The sequence below is a fragment of the Sarcophilus harrisii genome, chromosome 5 (genome assembly GCF_902635505.1).
Source record: "Sarcophilus harrisii chromosome 5, mSarHar1.11, whole genome shotgun sequence".
Taxonomy (NCBI): Eukaryota; Metazoa; Chordata; class Mammalia; order Dasyuromorphia; family Dasyuridae; genus Sarcophilus; species Sarcophilus harrisii.
The window spans coordinates 10,865,359-10,891,073 of record NC_045430.1 but is presented as its reverse complement, the minus strand read 5'-3'; the positions used below and the strand labels follow the sequence as shown (position 1 = coordinate 10,891,073).

Here is a 25,715-nt window from a genome sequence, read left to right as displayed (position 1 = left end):
GGCAATGCCCACAGAGACCTCCTCTGAGACTGACAAGCTTTAAAAAAGCTGTCTATCTCTAACTCGGTAGGGTTTTCTTCTTCACATTCCCAGAGACACAGCCCCTTGCCATCAGTGGTCCCCCTGAGCTAGGTAAAAAGATGTGGAGCATCCCTTATCTTTTCCCCCAGTTTGGCTGGTCAATTGAGACAACACAAAAGCTTCTGGTTTGAAAACCACACTTTATTTGTGAAGGCGACTAGAAATATCCAATAACTTCTATTTTAAGCAAAAACAAAAAACAAACAAAAAACCTCCTTTCACATTTTTCTTTCTTGTAGAGTTGTTAGTACAAGAAAAAAAATCACAGACTTGGCTATTTATGTTGCATTCCTAGACAAATGGAGAATAAGCTTTATATCTGCAAACCAATCAGGCCCAACACACTCTGAACACAAACTTTTCCTAAGATTGAGATGACTTATCCAGACTCAACTGGGACAAACTTTTTGCACTGCTTAAATGTAGGAAGGTTTAATAAACAAAATGGAAAGGCTAGGATTTCTGGGAAGGTTGGTGATGTCACACTGAGGGCTACGAGAAGGCAGAGCACACCATCAGGAAAAGCCCAGGTCTCTGCCTGAGCAAGGGTATTCATCACCGCACCAGCTGTGCTGCCTCAGCACCATGAGCTCCATCCTGCCTGCTGGAGGGGGAAGGGGGCGGGAAAGTGTCATCGGGTTTACCGATAACGTATTTTAGGGATGTTGCATTCATTCACTCTACTGCCTCAGCTACTCCTGTCCTTAAATCACAGGCTGTGTCTGAGTAACATGCTGCCCTTCAGAATGTCTTTAGATGGAGGGCCTTGTCCATGCAGGCAAAGCCAGAGCCGTTTTCTGGATGGTGTCTAGCTTACTGTTATTTAAAAGTCACTTGAGGAAAAGGAGAGCAGAGGTAGCAGCTGTAGCAACAGCTAGCATCTACCGAGAGGGACAGTTCCCTATTGGAAAGCAGCGATGAGATGTGTTATAAAATAAACAGTCCTACAATGCAGAAAGAATCACAAATCTAATCTATTTATAAATCACATATTTAATATTGGATCATATAGCCATGTTCACCTACACGTTTATGTACCCACTAATCCAATGCTCACACCCTCCTTCCCCAAAATGGAAAGATTAATGCAAACGTAATTTCCAAGGGACATTTCCCAAGTAACAGAAAGAAAACCAAGAACTTCTTCTGTGTTTAATATAGATATATGTGGGGTCCTCAGGGTTCCACTGAGTAATAATGAAATTTCTTGTCCAAATGAGAAATTAAGGGTATTAGCCTATATATATATATATATATATATATATATATATATATATATATATATAAACAGTGTTGCATTTTACATTAAATCAAACATTCGGCAATGCTTGCATAATTACGTATATTTTGAATGATATTCTTTATAAATATGGACTATATGAGAACTATTTTTAGCCTAATAAAATGGGGGGAAATAAGACTGTGGGAACAACTGAAAACACACACCCAAAAGAGGGCCAAGTGTCTTGTTGAGAAAAAGAAATCAATTCACATCCAAGAAAGTAAAGGACCTCCTCCTTCCTTTCCCTACACAAAGATACAAACGATGACAGTGACAGAGGAGCCGAGATTACAAGGTGGTGAACCAGTTTCACCGAAACATGCCTTCATCACAATGCAGGATCTAATTATTTAATTCCTCCCCACAATGCTATGGGAGAGATTATCTGGTAACACTGCTAGAGGCAGCTCCCATCCATCTCTGCTCACATACTTACTACATCATTGGTGGTCCCACAGTTGGTTTTGCCATCAAAATTAGCATTTTTTAAAAAGCACAGAATTTAAAAAAACAAAAAGATCAAAAAACCCGAATAGGCATGAACTTTTTCAAATTTTACATAATTATATGAGGAATATTCACCTCCGATTAAACCAATTTCCCACCATGATTGGATAAGAAATCTTTAAAGTAAGTCTCTTTTTCCTCACCCTGAAGTCTAGTCAAATCCACGGGAAAGTCAAAATGATTCGTAAAGAAACTAATTTTTTGCACTATCTTTCCTTTCTTCTTTATGTAAGTTTTGGAAAATGCTTTTATGTTTAAGTTTGTGATTCAGAGTAGGACAACATTATCTGATATGATTAATGGCCAACCAATCACTACAAAATGTTCCTGTTGCATTGGGGGTGGGGGAGGGAGAAAGGGGGAGGGGAATATCTTCCAAGAACCCCAATTTTCTTCACCAGAAGGTCAGAGGTACATTTGGTTTGTATTATTGCGAGGTCCATTAAGTGATCTGGGTTGTTTTTGTTTTTGTTTTTTTTTTCCGTCAGTAAGGGCTTTATTTGTTAAAAGGGCATTTATGCTTGACCTCCAAATTTGGCTGACAATTTGCTGATGAGATTCATAACCTTTGGGTTGCTCTGATATTTGGACATGTTCGCAGGGTTCTGTGCCACATCCTGGAACGCCACCATCACCTCTGGGTCCTGCAAACAAAGTTACAACCCCATTAGATAAACTATCCTGGAGGAAGACAGCCCTAATGAACTCATCTATCAGCCTAAATCATACTGCCCCTTCATCTAGACTCTAGTCTTGTCGGGGTCAATCTGTCAGCCTCACCACTATGCTTTCTGGCCCATTCACAATCCTTGGTTTCTCCTAAAAGAACAAATAATCCTACAGGAAGTGGGCCTGTATCATCAGTAAGTATAACAGTTGGCTGGATCCATTCCCCTCCTCCCTTCCCACCTCCCCCAAGGCGCTCACTTGCTGGCCTCTTTTCTGTGTGGTTTCCTATCAATCCATCTAGTAGACTTTTGGTCATAGCTGGAATCGAGATCTACTTTCTCTCCATCATGACATGCTATGAGAGCAATGTGGTAACATAGGGCAATTTTCCCTTGTGTGAGCTAAGGTATTTACACTCGTTCTATTACCCGCCATTTCCAAAGTTTCTTAGATAATTGTAGAACACATTAAAATCATAAAAAGAAACACACAGAGTTGACAAAGGCATTTTACAACAAGACTCGTGACTGCGCCCAAGGACAGATCTAGGTACAACCCCCTTTCCCAGGAGGGTCATTCCCTGTTCCCTGCCCTGAGTCAGTTCCTCCACCCCTTTATGGTGGCTGCCCTCTCAGAGCTGAGCCCCCTTGGCCAGAATCTGGAGTCACCACATTGACCACAAGGAGGTGGTAAAGGATAGCTTTAGGACCACACTGTGTGCCCACCCTTGTGGGCAAGTCTTAGGTGGGGAGGAATCTGAAATCACAGTCAAGAAGGAACACGGGAGGAGGGGAGTTTGCAGGAAAAAAACAGCTGTTTTGTTTCATAAAGCCTTTCCCCACAAACTGCTCCCCATGAAGAATGGGTGCTTCTTGAGTTCCCCAAATGACCCGTCAGTCACTCAACAGGAAAAGCATGATTCCTAAAATGGATTCCTGTCACTACAAATAGAACCGCTTCTACCTCCGCCTAGTATGGCAAGAATCAGCAGCCGATGGGTCGGTTTTTACAAGGCTTACCTGCATGGCGGCAAGTACTTCCGGGTCACTAAGAATCTCATTGAGCCCGGGCATTCCTGCCATCCCTGCCATCCCGGGCATGGCTCCTCCCATGCCTGGCATGCCTCCAAAGTTCCCAGGCATACCTCCAGGAAAACCTGCAACATGGGAATGAAACAAAACAAAAATCACATGATGGTGGTCACACTTTTAACAATATGACTTCTAACAACTGAATCATTTGCTAGCTCCTCCCCCAGCATGCCAAGGCTGCCATTAAGTGACAATTCTGGATCGGTCTCATCTTAATTGCTGGCTTTTATCTTGAGACCTTTTGACCATAGCCTAGGCCTGGGATACATAATAGCAACTGAAATGGGGCCACTAAACCATACATCAGGATTTTTAATTGTAATTAAATCACAGTTACATTTTAAAATTATTATTATTTATTATTTTTTTTTTTTTGGCAAGGCAATTGGGATTAAGGAACTTGGTCAGGAGTGTTAAGTGTCTGAGGCTGGATTTGAACTCAGGTCCTCCTGACTCCAAAGCTGGTGGTCTAGCCACTGTATCAATCAGCCACCTATTCCCAATTCCATTTTAATTTGGCTCAGGCCACACTCGGGAGAGTGGTTCAGGCCAAGCGTATTCCCTCAGGCCTGACCTACTGGCCTAGACAATCAGAATGAGAGCCTTTGACTTTCCAAGTCTGTGCATCGAATCAGTATGTTTTGGACAAAATTTTCTCTGCTCAAGTTTCTACAACAGAACATTCACCTTCCATCTTATAATCCAGCCAATCACAACAGACACACAGACAAGTCGTCGGAAGCCTCATGGTTCCTATTAACCTAGATGATGGGTGATCAGAGAAGCCCAAGGGACAAGTCCTCACTGTCCACGATTCACCTCTTCTTCATACTCTGATCTCTGAAGTTCACCCGGCTGGTTGATGGTTCCCACAACAGGGCACAACTTCCACTAATATTGGATTATTAATTCACATTTTAGATATTCTATTATTCCATTAAAGCCCACTTCATTACTGCCAGTCCAAGTTGCAGAGAGCCAGAGCAATGTCACAAGAACTCAATGAGTGGTGCACTTTAATGCTTCCTTTCAGGTGTGGAGATCACTTGGCAGCAAGCAAACATCATGGGATTTACAGGAACCCTAGGTTTTCAGACTCTCTGGAGGTGCCTTCTTTGGGACTCAGTTCTTTTTCTATACATGAGGGCTCCAAGGGGTTACATGATCTAAAAGCCCGTGCCAGCTGACAGGATGTACAGAAGTTGTCTCCCAGTGACACAAGAGAGGCTCCATTGATGAGCTCTTGATGTCACTGTCACACCCCACATATACACACCGTGCGCTAGCCACAAGGGAAGGAGAGGGTGAAAGGCAGAGGACCAGTGCTTTCATTGTCTCTTCGGTCCAATCCACTTGGGCTTCTTGTCCCTGCCTGTCCTCCACGTCTCTGCCTCTTTGGCCCAATTTCAGCAAGTTCATTTAAAGATACAGAAAAAATTAACTTGGCTACTAAGTATTTAAGCTTTCTGGACATCCCTTCTCTCCATTCAAACTGGGTTTCATGCCTCCTCTTTCCCCATCCTGTTTTCCTGAGATGGAAGATTACATTGTTGATACATAAAAACTATCTTTCCTAGATAATGTAACTATGTACTTTGACAATATACACAGAACACAATTCCATTGCATGTTTCTTAGAGCTCAGAAAAAAATTTTTTTTTTTAAACTGGCATTTTCATAATGTCTACTCATCGATCCCAGACCCAGACATAAGAATTCAGTACTGGGAATCTCTCTCATTCCTGCCATGAGTTGTGTTGACTTCTGATTTCAAATTTACACTTCTGTGGGCACCTTCCTTGTCTGTCACATAAAAGGGTCAGATGAAGTGATCTATGGACCTCAGAATTCAAAAATTCTGACACTTCTACAGAATTAAAAAATATGAGAGATAGAAAGGACAAGTAGTAAGTGAGTAATAGTAAGTGAGATCTCCTAGAAAGAAATATTGATGATCACTAACTATTCAAGAGTGGCTAAAAAGCAAAATCGACTTCCTTAATTCAAAACACTGACAGTTTGTTATTTTGATAAGTAGTACCTGGAAAAGAGCCAAATTGGGCTCCTGAAGTTCGCCGGGCTTCTTCCTCCTTTGAAAAGACAGAAAAAAGAGAATCCATCATTCCAGAAGGAGATTCTCAATTGCTTTCTTACTTGCTTGACTCAAATCACAAATATCTGAGAGCTCAGGATCACTTGTGTAAAAGCTGGCTCTGAGTTCACTTAAAAACTACCTTGTATCAAAACATTTTGTATTTATTCTTTATAGAATTTGAGGTGTTAACTGTCTCTCCCAGAAGAATGTAAACTTCTTAACACCTGCAGCTTTTTGGTTTTTGTATAGCACAGTTCTTGGCCCACAGTAGTTACTAAATAATTACTTGTTTACTCATTTTAAAATGTCTCCAAAAAGTAAAATAAAATAACCTTGCATCAAAGATAACAGAATTTCTAATAGGTCTATACAAGGACCAGAAAAATACACAAAGCAAAACCAATCAATAAACAAATGGCATTGTTGCTATTCCACTGTATTTTAAACAAACCAGGCCAACATTCAGTAAATCCGATCTGATTATGCTTCTAAGAGACCCAAGTTGCTTTAATTTGTCAGCAGGATAGTGACCCCATCATGGTCACAGGATTCCTGTGACCAGGATCTCCATGGCCCCAGCTCTCCAGGACTGTGGGCTCCTTAAAAGAAATTCAGGAAGAAGTACTTAGGTAGGAACTAACAGTGCAACTGTCAGTCTTTCTAATGGCCAGAGATAAATGAGGGGAAACAATAACACTTTCTGGGATGAAAATTTTCAACTTGGTGATCAGTGAGTTTTGAAATTTTCTGCTGAATTAAAATTATAATCCTATACTACCACCCAAAACAGAGAACTGATGGATCAGTGGGCAGAAAAAGACTAAGCCAAAGAGAACACCACTTAGTGATGGGCAGAAATCCCACTATAGTAGAAAGGTACAAAACAAGCTGCCTCAGATGGGAACAGGCTGATCCAGCTTCCTTTTCCTCTGTGGGAGGAAGCTCACTGAAGAGGTCCTGGGAATATAAACTATGCCCACACAGGTTAATGTCTCATCAGCTAGGTGCTCTCTCACCACTATAAACCTGCACAAGTGTATGGTGTGTGGACATCAAGATCAGGGCCTGATCTCTCATCTCTGGCTCAAAGACTTTACCCTTTGGGCTCGCTCATGTTCTTCCCGAGCCTTCTTCACCCTTTCAAGCCTTTCTTTGACCTCTCGCTCCTCACGTTTTCTTTCATATTTCCGCCGATGTTCAGCAATCTTCTGGGCCTGGTAAAATGAACAGAAAGAGAAATATATTTTTCTCTAAAGTATAAACAAAGGAAAAAAAATAAAAACAAGTGGGTAGCCATTACCCTGCCTATCCCTTCATCCCCATAGAAAATATAAGACTATTCCTGACTAAATACCCTAAAAAATTTGGGATGGCAATTAAATGACAAATTTAACAGAGCAAGGCAACCCATTACAATGAGACAGTAAGGAAGGACTGACGGGAAGAGACCCACCTACTTAATTTATAAGCTGTTTTTGAGAACACTACTGCAGTGGCGAAAATGTAGTCAAGAGTTCAAGGCCAACTCAGAACGTGAGAAGGGTTTGTGCGCCCTCTTGTGGTCAGCGACCCCTCTACACCCTGACCAGCCTTCTGAGAAGGGAAGTTTAAGTTTAGTCTGCTAGCCCGATTTGAAGGACCTTTGCATTAGGAGAGTCACATACCTCCTGGCCTCCCTAAAGCAAAGATCCAGTATCTAACCTGGTTTTGAGGTACACGCTAACATGCTCTCACAGCATACCCACCTGTCCCAGGGATGGATATCACAGCTGCGTTGCCCGTCACTCAACTCTTGGATCATTTCTACAAAAGCATGTATCCAACCCTCCACGCCCTTCTATAGCACACAGCTTCTTAAAACTGAGATTCGATGGATTTGCAAATTTATAATTTATTATCAGTGAATATTTGATTTATACACTTATATATAACTTGGGTTGTATAAAAATTTCCTGAGTGGAAAAAGTTTAAGGAGTCCTGACCTAGACTATCTGGACCAGTCTCATTGGGCAGCTTCCAGCAACGTGACGCTGTGAGACTACTTCCCAACCACCTGTGGCTTCACTTACTCTTGGCTGGACTTCCTTCAGCATAGCACTGGCATCTTCATCATAATCCAGCTTGCAAGCCATGGCAAGATCACGAGCAGAGTCCTCCCAGTGGCCAAGGAGTCTACAATGGATTTAAATTTAATAATTAATTGATAAAGTCTTCCCATCTCTCTGCAATCTCTTCCTCTTTCCCCTACCAGAGTGCCACAACACCTAGTTTTCATTCCAAAGCAAACCAAGAGGATCATTTCTAAAGATCTAAACGAGACAGGTAAGAATCAAAAGCACAGCTCAATTGTGACTTGATTCACACTTTATTTCTCTCACATCAACTACATGTAACTGGTGTCATTTCTGATCTCAGCAGTATGAGCAGCTGTCTCAAAGAAAAAAATATTACTATTTCAGGTTTTCATAAAAAACAAGTCATTCCTCCTTGAAGAGATACAAATCCAGAAAAGGGAGGGATTCAGATGCTTTGGGGAAGATAATGAATCCTTCCCCTCAGAATAAATTTCAGGGGACTGATAACAAAAATTGTTTTGGATCAGGATCAGTTTGTTGATCACAAGCTCATCATTATCAGACTCTTAATCTACATTAAAGAGCACTGGTTCTATATGATGGGTCACAGCAGATAGAATCATTCTAGTTACTAAGAAACAGGAATGTTGTATTTCAGGTCTACAAAGTGACCTGGGTTCAGGTACCCAATGATTCATAATTCATTTCTGGCACAGCTCAATAAAAATGGTGTAAGTGAAATCATACACAGGGACACTTTTTTTAAACCAGGCCTGGAGACAGGAAGATTCATCTTACCAAGTTCAAATCCAGCCCCTGACACTGTTTTGGGAACAACTCACTTTATCCTGTTTGCCTCAGTGTCCCCATCTGCAAAATGAATTAGGGAAGGAAAGGGCAAACTCTTCCAGTGACTGGCAAGAAAGCCCCAAAAGGGATCCATGAGAGTTGTAGCCCAGAGGCCAACAGTGTCTTCCTGTAAAGTCCAGGGGGATGCCACCCTCAGCCCCCACATCCCCTGGTTGCCAAGTCCTGAGGAACCTCCCTTTATAACATGTGCTCCGTGCTTCCCTTCTCTTATTCTTACTCACCTGCCACCCCCCCCCCCCCCCCCCCCCCCCCCCCTTCCAGGGCCCCTTCCTGGCTTCCCCAAACTCTCCCTCCACATAGTCCTTTCCTTGCTTACCACAAGACAGTCCAATGACAGTGTCTGAGCCTGTTATCCCTTATCAGAAGGCCGCTCTGCTCCCCAACTGCCTCAAACTAGCTCCAGACTCCCTTTCCAGGTAAATCTCCATTCCTGCCCCCACACCCAATGCTCTTGCTCATCAAGCTTCTTCTACTTTCACTGATGGAGAGAAAAGAGCGTTTTAAGACTGACCTTGAGGGGGAAAAGGACAACCTCTATCTTATCGATAAACAGGGTCTACATCATCACAATGGGATCAATCTTTCTCAGAGCTCATCAGTCTTCAATTCACCAATCATTTCATTCTGTGCCTTCTTTCTGATCGATAGCACAAGGCACACAAACTACGCCATCCTTGCCTTGAAAGAGATGACATTCTCTTAAGGGAGGAAATCTAAGCTCATTATGCCTTGAAGTGTCTCTCTCTTCCCTCCTGCTGATGGCTTCCAAACACCTAATGCAGATTCCACTCCCAAACACTTGCCTTCTCAATAGCAATGGCTCAGCCTGCACTTAAAGGCCCTGTCCTCAGCACCTGACAGTGTCATACCTCTCCCTGGATCCCAACAGCAGCCTTGCAGATGTCCCTGCCTTGCAGATGAGAAACAGGCAATCATGGAGCATCTGAGACCAGATCTGAAACCAGTCTCCCAGACTCCAGGCAGCCCAACTCCCCTCTGCCAGCCAGGGCATTTCAGTGAAGCTCCCTTTCCTCTCTGCTCTGCCTTCCCTGACCTCCCCTGCTTGTCTTCCTCTCAAGGCTATAAGGACCCCCTTCTCTTTTCTCTACCTCCCCTCCCAAAGAGAGCAAGATTTCCTACCTCATCATCTCCCAGAGGGGCATTTGGCAGGACTGGATGGTCAGTCCTGGATTCTAGCTCTTTTTGGAAACTAAGCGGCCTCTGCTTTCTGGCTTCCTTTTCTTGGTTCATATTCCTAATACTGGCAAGGAAGATGGTTTTTTCATTCCCATCTAACTTTTCAACATAAATCAATCCAAAGGAAATATGCTTTCTCTAAGCACACAAAAATGCATTTCAGTATTTTTTCCATAGGAATGATGGAATCTCAGGAGTAGAAGATTCACAAAACTGGTAAGACTTTTGGCCTTGTAAAGTTCTATTCCTGAGAATAAGCCCCAATATACAAATCCAAAGAAATAGACCTCAGACCCAGCTGGGGGCTAGATTCTGCACCATCAAGGAAATATCCTCAACATATACACTTGTAGGTACAGAGTGTATAGAGGCTGGACTAAATGGATGTGGCTAGTTTGCAGAAAAAGCTTCCAGCATCAATGTACCAGAAGGGGTGTAACCAGGAGGTGAATGAGATGAAAGGTCCTGGATAGATTGGCAGCTGTGGGCAGCCTCTTGTTCTTCTCCCTCCCAAGGGGAGGAAGGGGAAAGGAAGGGAAGGGAAAAGAAGGGGAAGGAAAGGGAGCCCTGTTCCACCCAAAAGTTCCTCTCTCTCACCTGTGGGCTTTCCCTCGCCATTTGTAGGGCTGTGCGGAGTCCGGGTTTATTTCAATCGCTCTATCACAATCTCTAATAGCAGCATTGGGTTTTTGCAGTTTTATAAAGATACTAAAAAGAGAGATGTGACATTATTAAGCACTTTCAAAAGCAATTTCACAAAAGGTTGACATAACAGTCCCCATGAGAAGAGAAAAAGCTAACATTGAAAAGTGCCATTTGGAACCTTCTCTCCTCCCCTTCCTTCTTCCTGATCCAATGACCCACAAACTAGGGGGGAAAAAAAGTGGGGAAGGGAGGGGGAGCCTGCACGTTACTTCACTTCCCAGGGCTCCTTACCTGGCTCTCTTAGCATATAAAATAGCCAAACGGGGATTGAGTTTGATGGCCTCTGTGAGTAACTGAATGGCGGCATTAAGGTCACCTAAAGTAATAACCAAGAGGAAAAATGAAAAACAGACACAAAACCACTTTAATGTTTTTGTAATATTCATTTACCCCATATTTCCCAAATAACACAGCAAAAGACCAGTAGTTACTTAGGTCAGTGTGTAAAACGAGATATTGGAACGTCTCTGCTTCAGGGTCTCCTGAACTGCATATTTCCCAGGAAAGAAATGCACTGTTAAATCTGAAGCCCCCAGGGGACCAATATGTGCTACTTTCTCAGTGTGATGTCCTCCCTAACCAAAAAGGCTGCTGGATATCAGTCAGAGATCGCACTAAGGGAATCTAGCCCAAGTCCGGGGTAACTACAACCACTCCCATCTGGGTGAGCACAGCACAGCAGGAGTAAAGATGGAAGAGGCTTGGATGAGAGCAGCGCTGCCCGAAGAGCGTTTGAGGCCGGGACAGGCAGGGTGGGGATCGGGGATGCTTGTGGGTCCTTGGCAGAGAAGCCTCATCATCACTTTCTTGAAAAAAGACATTTTCCTACTGTTCGCTTTCCCTGTGGTAGCTTCTAGGGATTCATTCATACACCTAGCTGCCAGATCTTTCCCAAAGGGACACTCTTCTATTGGTGCAGCTGCATAAGCACAGGGCAGGCACCTCCAGGAAGGTCAAAGAAGCCCCTCTACTCACCCCCATTGAGGGCGTCAATGGCCGCCACTTTCTTTTCATTAGCCTGATCCATCATCTCATCTGTTATCTAGAGAAAGATTAAAGAGAAGAGGCTGGATTATATATGGGGTGGAGGAGGGAAGGGGAAAGAGGGGCACAGAGGCAAGCTGCTACCATAGAAGCCCACAGGCTCCATGCTGGCCCCCGCACCCCCCTGCCCCATGCTTCAGGCTGACCTCTCCGTCCAGAGACTTCAAGCCCTGAGCTGTCCCCACTTCTACTTTCATTTGAGCCAGACTCACAGAACAATACTGCTCCAAGTTTTTAAGTGAGTAAATGGGAAAGGTCCTTCTGCAAAGGGAAGGCAGGCAACTCATTGGCTGAATTGAAGTAAGAAAACCAAAACTTAAATGAGCACACTCTAATCATTTCTGCCCATGAAAAGTCACAAATGTGTGACAAAGGGGACCCCTCTGAGTATAAATGTTTCTTGGCAGTAGAAAATAAAATTTCAGTATCATTTTTACCAAGATTAGCTTTATACTCAGTGCTTCATTTTCCCTATCTGGATTTTTTTTTTTTTAAATGTACTTAATTAGCATTCAAGTCTTTTTTCTTATCACATCTAAAAGAACAAAACCTATGAAAACTGCTTTCTACAACAGCCTTTTCTCTTTTTACTATATTTGTGTTCGTATATTTAATTCATCTCATGCTATAAAAAATTCTCTCCAGTTTCCCCGGTTGTTTTATCCCCCATATTTCTACTTGGGACAGGCGCGCCACTCTCTGACTTCCAGGACCACATTGCTGGCAGCCCCTGAATATTTTAGAACTAGCGTGCCCCAAAGCATCGTATAACGCCAGCATGTACAAAACAGCTCCAAAGGGATTTCCTCTCCACGCTTGCTTTATAGCAGCACAGTACTCCTATTCGTAACCACAGCATGATTTCCCACTCATTCTTCTGCACCTAACACAGCCCAAACTGGGCTACCGAATATTGTCTAATTTTCTATCTCCATAACACCCCATGAATCTCTATCCCCAAGGCCACCATCTCAGCGCAGAGTCATTGGCATCCCCATCTCACCTGGATTGCTACCAAGAACTCCTAACTGGGTTCTCCTGCTTTTTTTCGAAGTAATCAGGATTAAGTGACTTGCCCAGGGTCACACAACTTTAAGTGTCAAGTATCTGAGGACAGATTTGAATTTAGGTCCTCCTGATGCTCTATCCACCATCCACTAGCTGGCATCTCTCCCTATTTGAGTCCAGCCAACACAGCTGGCAAAAAGATTTCCCTCAAGAAGTTGATGTGACCATGTCACTCTGGAGCTCCCAGGGATCCCAATCACCTCAAGACTAAAACCACAAATACCTTCATCTAACTGTCACAAGTCCTTCCCGGTCTTGTCCCCAACGTTGTACCCGGGTGCACATCTGGCTGTCCCAAAGCCCTGGGGACCCTTCCCATCCCTCCCGAACCCCAAGAGCTCCACACCATCCCCACACCACCCCTCCTGCCCTCACCCAGCACGACAAGCTCATCCCCAGGTCCAAGATACAACAGGCATCTGTGTACCTGTGGACCCCAGCAGTCCAGCCCAGCCCCCGGACACAACCAGCAATTATACACCCTCCTTCCAGCTTTCACTGGAAGTGAAACTACTACTACTAGCAATTCTTAGGGCAAAAGACAAGGAGGGTCTTGAACTTACCTCTTTAGTCTCATCTCCCATTTCCTGAGGGGAGTCTGTATCTGCTTCAATCACACCTTCATTATCAATTTCTGCAGGGGGCAAAACACATGTCATTAGCAATCTGGGGGAGGCCTGAGAAGGATGTCTTTCCCCCATCCCATATCAATCATATATGCCCAGCTCCTCTCACCAACATCGCTTTCCTCGCTCTCTAGCTCTTCTAGTTTGGGGGCTTCCTCTGCTTTTTTAGTTTCCGTCTTTTCTTCCTAAGAAAACAAGAGCCAACCAAGTCAGCCCCATATTCGCCATCCCTTCAATCAATCAGAACATGCAATGGCAGCAGACACTGGGAAGTTTTATACTGAGAAGAACCTTGGGTGTTCACTTGCAAGAATAATAAGCATTAACAAGTTACTGGAGCAGAAAATGAGTTCAATCCTCTCTTTGCAGACTGCCCTTCCTTAAGTCCAAAGTGTTCAATGGTTTTGGTTTAACAAGCCCAGGACTGAACTAAGCTCCACCATCCACATGTTCTGAAGCTGTCCTGCAATATCTCATCAAGTGAGAGATATGTAAAGCACTCAGCCAGAGCCTGTGCAGGAACTATGTTATAAATGTTGATTTTCTCAGAATGTTCTTAATAACATGGTTTTTTCTTATCTTGAAAAATTGATAGAAGTCTTAACTCATTACAATGCCCCGTATACTTTAAGAATTTAAGGAGAGGAGAAATATATCCAGAAGAAACCTCAACAGAGAATGGAGCAGAAGTAAACTGAGTTTCTGTGCCCACACTTCCTCCAAACCAAGCTAGAAAATGGACCAGAACGAATGTTAATGAAGCAATCCAGAGAAAATCCTTGTGAGTCATTTGTATGGCCCAGGCTGACATGGAAAGGTTTTAAGACCAGGATAGTCTGGTACACAGAAAGAGATTATGTATCAGACTTGGGCACCCTTAGACTCATGCAGGCTACTCTTAACAGGTGCAGGTACCAACTGGCATCTCTGCTCCCCAGTCTCAGGGAGGAGTGAGGTCAGTGTCCCTGCTGGCTAAGGAGGCCCCAGCCAATGCAGAAGTGGGCATGGATGTAGCTTAGACCACAAGTTCAGATCAGGGTCTCACTTCCAAGCTCTAGTCAAGTTGTAGGGGAATGAGCAAGAACCCACAATTCTGCTCTGAACCCCCCAGGGTTTCCCTACTAGCTAACAGAGCCTAAGACCAACAGCAGCTGCTCTGCAGAACAAACAGAACACTCTAGAAGCCCTGACACTTATGGGTCCCCAGCCTGAGCTGTCTCTGAGACGCTGAAACACGACATCTATTATCCCCAAAAAACAACAAGAGGAGCAGGCCAGAAGTGTGCTGAGCCCGTCAATGCTCTAGTCAGAAGGAAGCTGGGAGGACAGACAAATAAGAAGACTCCCACCCTAATGAGCCTTCATAACAGTGCAGTAAAGCTCAAGACACAAGCCCAGAAAGAATGAGTCCACAACATATATGAGCAAAGCCTTAAAGAAACACACAGACTGGGCACAAACTCAACCATAATTCCTGGAAGAGATAAAGGAGAAAGAAGTTTTTAAAAATTATGTTTTTATAACTACAATGAGAGCACTTGAGAAAGAAACTGGAAAAGAAATGAGAGTTGTGGAACAAAGAAATGGAACCGTAATTAAGACAACTTGGCACAAGAGGTAGAAGCTTTTATCCAAGCAACAAACTCCCTGAAAATGAGAATGGGCCAAATAGAAGCCAAAGACACAATAAGAAATAGAAACACAAAGACAAAAAGATAAATAAATAAAAGCCCTTATAGTAAAAACCACCAAAAGACCTGGAATGTGACATTCCAAAGGGAAAAAAAAAAAAAAAGGGGGGGGGGGGGCCCCCGGCCCATACAGCTAAGTATAACTTCCCCAGCCAAATATAACAATATAATGTTACAAGGGAAAAAGCTGGACCCCTTAATAAAACAGACAGTTCCAAGTATTCCTGATGGAAAGACCGAAGCATCAGAGAAACTTGGGAGATTTAAATACAGGAGAGAAAAGAAACATAAAAAGGTAAACATAAATGAATTTAAAAGATAAAAAAAAGGATAAATAATTTCCATTCAAACATGGACCTGGGGGTCCTTGTGAAACCATTCATCATTATTAGGGTTCACAAAGGGGGCCGATGAACCAAGGTCTAGTCGTGATCTTAAGAATGGAAAGGGAGAAGACGAATATATTCTGGGGAAAAGGGAATTTAGGAAAAACTGTCACACAGCAAGGGTGCAAAAGTGACATCTATACAGACTAAGGAAGAGGGGAGAAGTGGGGGACACTAGACATGAACTTCATTCTTATGTGAACTATCTGAAAGAAAGACACTCATACACACACACAGAGAGATACATTTCATTCCACAGGGAAACAGAAGAAGAGAATTAAAGGGAAGGTATACTGAAAGAGGGAGGAATGAGTCTTGAGCAAAACAAACTCTAAGGATGTACAAAAATAGTAATAACTCTTATTGAAGGGGTGCCCATAAACTGGAGAACAGATAAACAAGTTATGGTCTTTGAGTACTTTAGAATAATTGCCATGCTGAACTCTTATCAGTGTAATGACTAACAGAGATTCCAGAGGACTAATGAGGAATAAATCTGCCTACTCTCCCTGACAGACATGAAGAAATGAGAACATGAAATGAGACAAATATTTTTTAGGATGTAGCCAATGTAGAAATTTGTTTTGATTGATGATACACGCATGCCATGAGTTTTGCTTTTTCTGTGTTCTCAATTTGGGAGGAGCGGCGGGGTGGGGAGGGGGTGAATGGTGGCAGATCTTGGCTGAATATAATAAAATTTTAAAAATCAACAACAAAAAACAAAGTCAACATTAGCTATACCCTCAATGATCAAATTAGAATTAATCTCTACTTACCTTGACTTTTTCTTCTGATTTTGCTTTATGTGGAATCGGTGGGATTTTACCACCCATACTGGAAAAAGAAAAAAAAAAATCAAATTTTAACAAAAATACGCATTAATTATCTTTAACACACAAACAGTTTTATTATGCTATTGTAGCTGACAACAAAAGAGCTGGATGCCTGCAAGGAATCACTGCCAGATGGGACAGCTCAGAAAGTCACGTGGTGAATGTTTGTATACTTGAAAAGCAAGCCATGCAAAAAGATCCCAACTTTCACATACAATCATCGTAGTCTATTCTACTATACATCCGGCAGTATCCATTTTAACTGGTATTTTGTTAATACCAGAAAAAACCTTTTATGATGGGGGCATCTCCAAAGCTAAATATCATCAGGTGGGGTTATCCTGGCAGAAATATATACAAGTAAAATCCAAATTAAATGGAACACTTATTTGTGTGTTATCTACATTTAGCTTTTTCCTAATTGACTCATAGTGAAGCAAAAAGCTACCACTATCTCCCCGACACCTTTTAGTTCTATTGCTGACACATATAAAACAGACTAATAACTTCTGGCAGGGCAGCTAAGCACCCCAAGTCAAAACCCCACCATACAACCAATGAAGTGTGTGAGGCTGGAAGTGTCTCAGACTCTTGGTCCAGCCTCCTGCACTGTGGCACCCCTAGCTGCTCCAAGGTCACTTCTACAAGGTTCCCCTATTGTCTCTCCAAGACCCTCCAAATGCTTCTTTCCCTTGACCTCTGTAGGATTCACAGTACTGGCCATTCCATTCCTTCTTCATCCTATTTCTTCCTATGCAAGCACATTCATGGCTCCCCTGCACCCTCTCCAACAAGAAATAAAACATACTAGAAAGAATACTGAATTTGGAGTCCATAGGCTCAGATTAGAGTTATATAAGATCACTGCTGTGTAAGTGGAGGGCAATCTTGGCCAATCCCCTTTAATTTACAAATGAGCCAATTGAGTTCTTGAGAGATTTCCTGAATCTGGGTCCTTGCCAAGTGGCTCTGGACTGCTGAGTCTTCCTCTTCATCTATAAAGTTGAGGGGAGGGTGGGGGCCAAAGTGTTGCATTATCTATACCTTTATTTTGGCTTTTTTTTTTTTTGAGAATTAAAGAAAATAAAACAAAATACCTTGTACATATTAAGTAATACATCAAAGGTCAGGTTTTCTATGTAAGAATGGAACAAAGGGAACCTTGTGTGCTTAAAATTGATGCCAATCTGGCCAAAACCCCAGCAAGGCCTATGAAGTCACTTCCTGAGCTGACACCCTTCCTGGGCTTATGAGCAACGCAGCCACCAGCACAAGGGACCGAGCCCTTCTGGCAGATTTCCCTCTCTCAGAACTTCCTGGACTTTCCTGGGCAAGGGCATCTATTTGGGATTAATCATTTATCTGTTTATCTTTTTTATTAAAGTTAAGTCCTTGGAGGGAAAAGACGGTTTTCATTCCCAACACTATTGTGAAGGGAAAAGGGTTTTGTCAACCTAAAGGAATTCTCTGCATTTCAGCCCCCTGAATTCCCAGCACCAAATGCAGGACCAGGCTATGGGCCACAGTAAGTGCCCAGTAAATTTTTGGGCCTCAAAAAAAAAAGAGGTTGGCACCATGGGCCCTGGACCATGGCACAGACTGCCAGGCGCCACTATTAGGTGTTCTGTTTGGATGGCATGTCCCTGTCACAGCCATCACCTCCACCTTTCCTTTGTATTCTTGGTTACAAAGGATGGCTCTCTGGGAAAATTTGAAAATAAAGGTGTCAGCAAAAATACTAACAAAAACTCAAAAATATGCGTCTGTTGAATTGTAGCATCCAGGAATCATCACTCAGGAAAGGTAGCAGGTCAGGGGTGGGCAGGATATCATCCACTTAACGATGGATGTGATCCATCATTGGAGTGAGCATCTTAGAGATGTAAAATGTGATTGCAGGCCAGTATCTTTCTGTCTGCAATAAAAGGGAATGACCTCTGGAGCTGGAGGAGGAGGGGGGGGGGGGGGGGGGGTTTGCATTATCAGTGACAAGTGACATCTTCTCATCACTTTCCAAGTCTGATCTGCTCAAAGCTAAACTTGGTCTTCTAGAAATCGGTGATGGTGCAGGCCCTCAAATCAGGAGGACCGAGTTCAAATCTGCCCTCAGATACTGAACACTGCCTAGCTGTGTGATTCTAAGCAAGTCACTTAACCCTAACTGCCTCAGCAAAAAACCACACACAAATAAAAGAAACAGGTAAATCACCTCCAGAAAATATCCCACTTTAACAATCCTTTCTCAAAGAGTAGATCCAGGACTGAATGCAGGATTTCATCTGTGATCTGACCCTAGCAATGGACAGTGGCCCCATCACTTCTGAGAGCACAGCTCCTTCAGAGTATTATTTGTTTTGTTATCATTAGGACCTAACACCAGGCCATGCACACAGCTGGTACTTTATAAATGTTTGTAAAAATGACAAAAAGAAAAGTAGAGGCAGGGAGTTAGCCAGATGTCTCCGGTGCTTCCATCTCAAGAACCCCACTGACCCGACTGTTCCAAGGTGTTGTCCCCCCGGTACCATCTTCTTCTGGGCCTTGTTGAGCCCACTGGGTTCAAAGCCAACATACAAGGCGAGTTGAATGGCCACCACCTTCCCTCTGCTCTGATGACAGTGAAAGCTCAGGGGCCTGAGCCACAGCACCCCACTTCCTGAAGCACCTCCTTCTAGTCCAGCGGCCCCTTCCCTTCCCTTCCCCTACTGCAGAGAAAGAAGGCACCTTCTTCACCAGCAGCCATCAATGTGAGGGGCTCAGGAGCTCTGCCCTCCCTCCAGTGATTACCTGTCCTGCTAATAAATAATATCTGAAGCTCCAGGCCAAGCACTGGGGATACAACCGAGGATAAAAGGCAACCCCTGCCCTCAATAGAACAACAAGCAAAAGCTATGCCCAGATGGGATAAACTGGAGAAAACCATCAGAAAGGGCCCTGGAATGAAGCAAAAAGGCAGAACCAAGAAGATAACTTTACGTTGATATGCTAATATTATGGCTGAGAAGTACAATCGAAGAAGAGTAGGGGTGGGGTAGGACCCATCATGGAGGTCTACACTAGCTCACAGACCAAGAGAATCAGTATTGGATTACTTCTACTGGCAACATTGTTTGTGGCACTCAAGGCCAGGTAACCTCAGGGTTTCTCAGACATTGAAACTTTATCACACCTCATCTTTTCCAGTGCCTAATAATGTGCACAGCGCCTGGCACATTATGAATGTTTAATATATTTTCTTTAACAGATGAAAAATTGTAACATTCAAGTACAGGAGAGTTTAGGAGATACAGTGTCAGAGGAAAAAGTGATGATAACCACAATTTAGGACCCCTTCAAAATGCTCATTCTAGAGGACTAGGCTAACATCAGCATTATTAGGCTGGGAGAAATGGATGGGCATTTACTTGGTTTCCACAGTAATGAAAATTAAATTGGCGAAATGAAACAGAAAAATGAAACTCACAAAGAAAGAATAATCAAGGAGGGAAGTTATCTTCCCCCTTCCAGAAGGTAAGCTCTTTGGGGGCAGGAACTGGCTATGTAATGAGAGTTGGAGATTCATGTGGTCTAACATGCAATGGGAATCGGGGGAGAATAAAGAAAATACTGCCTTTGGAATTTCAAAAGTGTCTGCTCACCTGGGCACCCATTCTTGCAAGAATGTAAAAGAAATCTTTCCTGTGTTCATTAGTGAGTCAGTGGTATCTTGGTAAGATATTTTGTTTCCTACAAGGCTTTATGTCATTCTCAGAGAAAACAATTACCCAGAGGACACAGTGCTAACCTCAAGTGCCAATCTAACCAGGTCATGCCTGTGCTCAAATTCCCAATTACATCCCCCCCATCCCCCCGGGGCAATTGGGGTTTAGTGAACTGCCCAAGGTCACACAGCCAGGAAGTATTAAGTGACTGAGGTCAAATTTGAACTCAGGTCCTCCTGACTTCAGGGCTGGTGCTCTATCTACTGCGCCACCTAGCTGCCCCACTCCCAATTACTTTTAAAGGATCCACATTAACTCTTCCTAGAGGCAACAATGATATATTGAGAGGGGGGATGAGGAGAGAGCCAGAAGTACTTGGGGTCCAGTACCCCATCTCCCAAGACCCTATACAACTGTAAGCTACAGAGATACTCACCTGCACTGAGAGGAAGTTTTCTCATTTGAGGATTTCCTTTATCAATGCAATCAAATATCCAGTCCCTATCTTCCTCTGATTATCCAGTGTATAGAAAATATTTGGGGGTTTGGGTTTGGTTTTTTTAAATGAGCCAGATCCCTTGAAATAATTGAGGCCGCCTCCTCTTCTTCCTCCTCCCCAAGGTCCATTGTTTCTAGGCTGGGGACCAGTGACAAACTGCTATTTGCACTGTACTTGTGCCTGACAAGTCAATGTCCACTTGGATTCCTCACCTAGTAGCTATCCTTACATTCACTGCACATTCCAACCCACTGGCAAATCTGCTCTTATCTCACACACACACATGCCCTGCCTAATAACCCTCTTCTCCCCACCCAAAGCCTCCTCACACCCTTAGTTCCATCCTCGAGGCTGAATTGCGGCAATGGCCAGCCCATCAACTGCCAAAGGAATTTTCCTAAAGCTCAAGTATGATCAAATATGCTTCCTATTCAACAAACAAGATTTTTTCTCAACCTAGTGCCCGGCACTTAATTGCTTAACAAATGCTTGCTGACTACTAGAAATTAAGCCACAGTCTACAGGTACTGCTTGGAGAAATCCATCCAAAAGCAACAGAAATGTTTCACAGGGCATTTGCTGGTTTCACACAATGCGGCACTGACAATAGATGTCTGCAAAATGGTCACCAAGACAATCAGCGCAGCTTATTGCCAACTTCAGCTTGCTGAAGATGAAAGGGTAGAATAGTTTTAACACTTCAGGACTTCAATCCATAAAGGGGGAAAGGTAAGGATCAGAAGGATATAGAAAAGTATGATTTAGAAGGAAGAAATAAGAGATAACCCAACCTATATAATTTGCATAACTTGTACAGAAGAAGCATCACTCTTCACTACCTTGGAAACTATTCAAAACAAGAATTGGGCCCAGAAAAATCCCCAAGACTAAACTGACATTTTAATAGATAAGATCATTAAGAGGGTTATCTCATATCTCTGGAAAGTTGAGCCATTTACTCATTAGAATTAAAATCAGACTTTACAATATAGTGATGAGAAAAAAAAAAAAAGCAGAATCTATAGTTAAAATGAAACATTTCAATAATGAAAATCAAAGTCAAGGGATAATAGAATTGACACCAAAAATTACTATTTCATCCAGAAATTACAATAATGTAAATTAGTTGCTACAACTGGACCATTAATTAATTAAGGTCCATTAATTAGCAGTAATATAGCTCGCCCCCCCCCAAAAGGCTGTAACACTGGATTTGAATATAACTCATTGGTAAAATCTTACAAAGAATGGCAGGTTATTATGAGCTCATAGAAGAGTTTACCCTATTTATCCACACAGGAAAAGATCTGGATCTGACAAGTCTATTGCCCAGATTCAGCTTGCCTCTGATCTCTAAATCTGGGACAGACATTCAAGATGGATCATCAACGAGCTGACCCAAAGTGAAAAGGAAGAGTGGTCTGATTTATTCCAAGTTAAAGCCCATCTTTAAAAATAATCACTAAAACAGTGTTGCTTCACTAAAACTTCCACTGGTCACCACTGCCCTTGACAAAGGAACGATTAACATGCTACAGTAGGGAGAGCAATGGATACTTGTGGGTGTGAGCAGGTACCTTACACCCACCTAGGAACTCCATAAAACTTCTGACTGACCTCAAAAAAGGTGCTTCCCCCTCGAGGTCTGTTTCGTCTTCCACAAGAAGAGGCTGGACACACAAGTCCATTTTCATGAGGTGCAGAATGGTTGTGGACAGAGAGAATACTAAAGAATTGATCCCTAAGGCAAATAGGCAGAAAGCTCTGATAGAGATCAGTTTAGCTGCGTGGACCCACCCTCTGGGAAGGGCCTCCAAATCTGAAATCCAACTTATCTGTGGGGGTCTCCAACAACCTCACCTTGCCAAGTCATGTCAGAAATCCCAATCACGCCCATGAGGTTAAATTTTCCCTATAAAATCTTTAGGGATTTAGGTGGGCCATCCCATGGCTGCTGCCCTCCTTTGGGTCAGTCTGCCATGGCATTGCCTTTCTTTATAATCTCTCCTACCTTTCCCCTGCCCCCCACCACATGCTATCTTCCCTAACTCCATTATGCTTCCCAACCTCACTTTTCCTCCTTACAGCTAACTAACTTTTAGAGTGCTAAGTCCTTTTCAGGATTTAAAGCCTACTAGCTAAGGATATGCCCCCAAGCTCATGGGGAGCTCCCTTTCTACTGGAGTTCCACTGAGGAACTTGTCTTTCATAGGCTCTACCGCTTTATTTCATATTCACCATTCCCAGTGTCCACTGTATCCCTTCATTTTGTCTGTAACCTCTTCCCTAAACACATCTACCTTTTGCCAAAGAGAACAGTCATTGTGAATTTTTCATGTGACTGAACCTGAACTTTTGGTGCCTACCACCATCCAGTATCTATATTACCCACATCATGTCGGTCCTCTAACCACATCACATTTCAGTTCTAGAGGTATTGTTGGAAACAAGAGTTTTCAAGCCAATACAGACACGTGAAACTTGAGGAAATCGCTTGAAGGCACATATTGGGAGCCATTTCCCATTTCCCTTAAAACCCAATATGTCACTCCTTAATTGATAAAATGGTCAAAGGATATGAATTTCATATCCTTATTATAGGTTATATGATATTATATTATTACATGTTCATATAAGAAATAAAAAACATTTATAGTCATATAAAAATGCTCTAAATCACTCCAAAGTAAAACAACTCTGAGGTTCCACCTCACACCTATCAGATGGGCTAAAATGACAGGAAAAGATGATGAATGTTGAAAGTGATATGGGAAACACTAAAGCATTGTTGGTGGATTTGTGAACTGATCCAACCATTCTGGAGATCGATTTGGAACTATGCCCAAAGGACTATCATACTGTGCATACTCTTTGATCCAGCAGGGTGTCTACTGGGGTCTATGCCCCAGAGATCATAAAAGAGGGAAAATGATACACATGTGCAAAAAATGTTTGTAAGCAGCCCTTTTTGTAGTGGCATGGAACTGGAAACTGAGTGGATGCCCATCAATTGGCAAATGGCTGAATAAGTTGTGGGATATGAATGTAATAGAATATAACTGTACTATAAAAATGATGAACAAGCTGATTTTAGAGAAGCCTGCTAAGACTTATTTTTATGAAATAATGCTGAGTGAAGCAAGCAGAGCCAGAAAAATTTGTACACAGCAACAATATTGTGTGATGATCAACTGTGATAACCTGGTTCTTCTCAGCAATTCAGTGAACTCACAATTCCAATAAACTGGAAGGAAAACACCATTTGCATACAGAAATAACTATGAAGACTGAACGGAATGTAGATCAACACACACTATTTTCTCTTTGCCTTTTCCCCCTTTTGTTTGTGACATACATAAAAACCGAATGAAATCTTTTTTTGCACTGAAGATGCTACAGTTTGTGCCAAAAGCCAAAATTTGATTTAAGAGTAGCTGCCTTTCAGTAAGTAACTTCCTTTTGGGTTCATCCTGAGTTCATTTTCCTCTTCATAAATAGCAAAAATCTTGCCATCACCGTGTAGACAGTCCCCACGCCTTTCTTTGCAGAATCAGAGGATCCATCAATGGATTAAAAGACTCTGCCTGAACTTTCTAGGAAAAACCCCAAGGCATAATGAGAATAACTAAAATTAGGATAACTAACAGGTGCAAATGGTCAACAAGGGTGAACCAATTTTGTTTTCAACGATCACCAAAAATGCAGGCCACCCATGGGCTACCACAACTTCCCTCCCAAAGCAAGTTCTCCGAAGCGGGTGAGCCGAGATCCCCAAAGCTCAAGCGGAAGAGTGGGACAGAGCCTTGCATGGTGTGTAGGCACTAGAGGGAAGAGCAGATGATGGAAATAAGGCCCAAGGCAGCCAAACTCGGCTCCTCTGCGGTGACCAACCCAGGTCCCGCTCCCACAAAACCTTGCTGCTCCTTGCCAACGGGTTTAACGTCACAAACTACTATACTTTTATAAGCGCAAAAGCCCAGGAGAGGCTTTGCCATCTGAGAATGGGGCTCCGGGACCTCGGGGTCCAAACCTAACGCGTGGCCAGGGAGGCCGCGGACCGGATCCGTGACCACCCGGGTGACCTTGCTCAGAACCGCCCACCCTCACCGATTTCCTTCCTCGAAAAATGAGCAGACCGCCCCTGAATGGTGACCTCTAAATGCCATTCTAGCCCCACCTCGGCCTGGACTGGCAGGTCTGCAGGGGCCCCTGCCCCGCCCACCTCCACCACGGACACGCCCCTCCCGCCCAATCCAGAAGGGCAGCGGACCCCGGCCTTCCAGGGGGGGCCCAGAACACAACGGTGCGCGGAAATAACCCAATCAGAGCAGGAAGAGGCCTCACGGGGAAAACAAGGTGGGCGCCCCTGTCCCTCCCCCTTGCGCGGCCCAGGCACACGAGCCTCTAGGCTTCCCCTCGTCCGGGCCCGCTCCAGACAAGCGCCCCGCGCCCAGCTCGGGTACACGCGCCCCTCCCCCTGCGCAATTCGGGCACGCGCGCCCCTCCCCCCTGGCGTACTCAGAACTTTGCCCCTCCCCCTAGCGTGCCCAGAACCTTTCCCCTCCGAAGCCCGGGCACGCGCTCCCTTCCCCCTCCCCGCGCGCATCCCGGGCACGCGCGCCCCTTCGCCACGGGAGCGGGGGGGGGGGGGTCATGTCTGCAGGTCGGGGCAGAGCGGTCGTTTGCGTCTCGCGCTCCCCCAACGGTCCCGCCCCGACCAGGCCTCACCTCTCCACCCATTCCCGGAGGAACCGCAGCTCTTCGGTGTGCAGAAGGCTCGGGTCCTGCTGGCAGAGCCTGATGAAGGCCTGGAGCTCGCTAAGCTTGCGGCTGTCCATGATGGGTAGCGCCGGAGCTGGGGCTGAAGCCGGGACTGGGGCCGAGGCCGGGTCGCCGGGGGCCGGAGCGGCGGGCGCTGGAGCGGCGGCGGGCGACTGCTGGCGCGTGACGAAGCGGGCGCTGGCCGAGACGGAGGAGACGGAGGCGGTGGGCAGGCGGACGCGCGACGTGGGAGCGGACTGGGTCCGGAACGGCAGATAGCTCCGCCTCCCGGCCAGTCTCGCGGGGCCTTGGGGCCTCGGCGGCAGCTCCTCCCCCGCGCCCCGCCCCATCGCACCTGCGCACGAACCTTCTAGAAGCCCCGCGGGCGAGCTCGTCGCCTGCCCGAACGCGCAGCCGTGCTTGGCGCACACGCCCCCACTGCCCCCCATGCTGCTGCTGGCTCCCGCGACTGGTGGATGCCGGTGGGCTGGCGGCGGGCAGCGGCTTGGATAGGCTGGACTCAGGCGCTCT

General features: G+C 44.3%; 2 protein-coding genes across 3 annotated transcripts in view; one reads left to right on the top strand and one right to left on the bottom strand.

The window, feature by feature from the left end:
* Window positions 1–201: 201 nt before the first annotated feature.
* ST13 (ST13 Hsp70 interacting protein) lies at window positions 202–25,715 on the bottom strand. Its single transcript, XM_031938855.1, has 12 exons — window positions 25,152–25,715; window positions 16,167–16,224; window positions 13,420–13,495; window positions 13,248–13,318; window positions 11,548–11,614; window positions 10,804–10,888; window positions 10,465–10,575; window positions 7,795–7,897; window positions 6,823–6,939; window positions 5,672–5,720; window positions 3,559–3,695; window positions 202–2,514 (listed from the first exon to the last, which is right to left on the bottom strand). The coding sequence occupies exons 1-12, from the start codon at window positions 25,631–25,633 to the stop codon at window positions 2,386–2,388; spliced, it is 1,485 nt and encodes a 494-aa protein (XP_031794715.1). The 5' UTR covers window positions 25,634–25,715; the 3' UTR covers window positions 202–2,385.
* Window positions 24,449–25,715, top strand: part of XPNPEP3 (X-prolyl aminopeptidase 3) — a 32,206-nt gene continuing 30,939 nt past the window's right edge. For both annotated transcript variants that reach the window (XM_031938851.1, XM_031938850.1), the window contains exon 1: window positions 24,449–24,779. In XM_031938851.1, coding sequence (XP_031794711.1) covers window positions 24,569–24,779 — 211 coding nt within the window. In that variant the 5' untranslated portion in view covers window positions 24,449–24,568. The remainder of the gene's footprint in view (window positions 24,780–25,715) is intronic.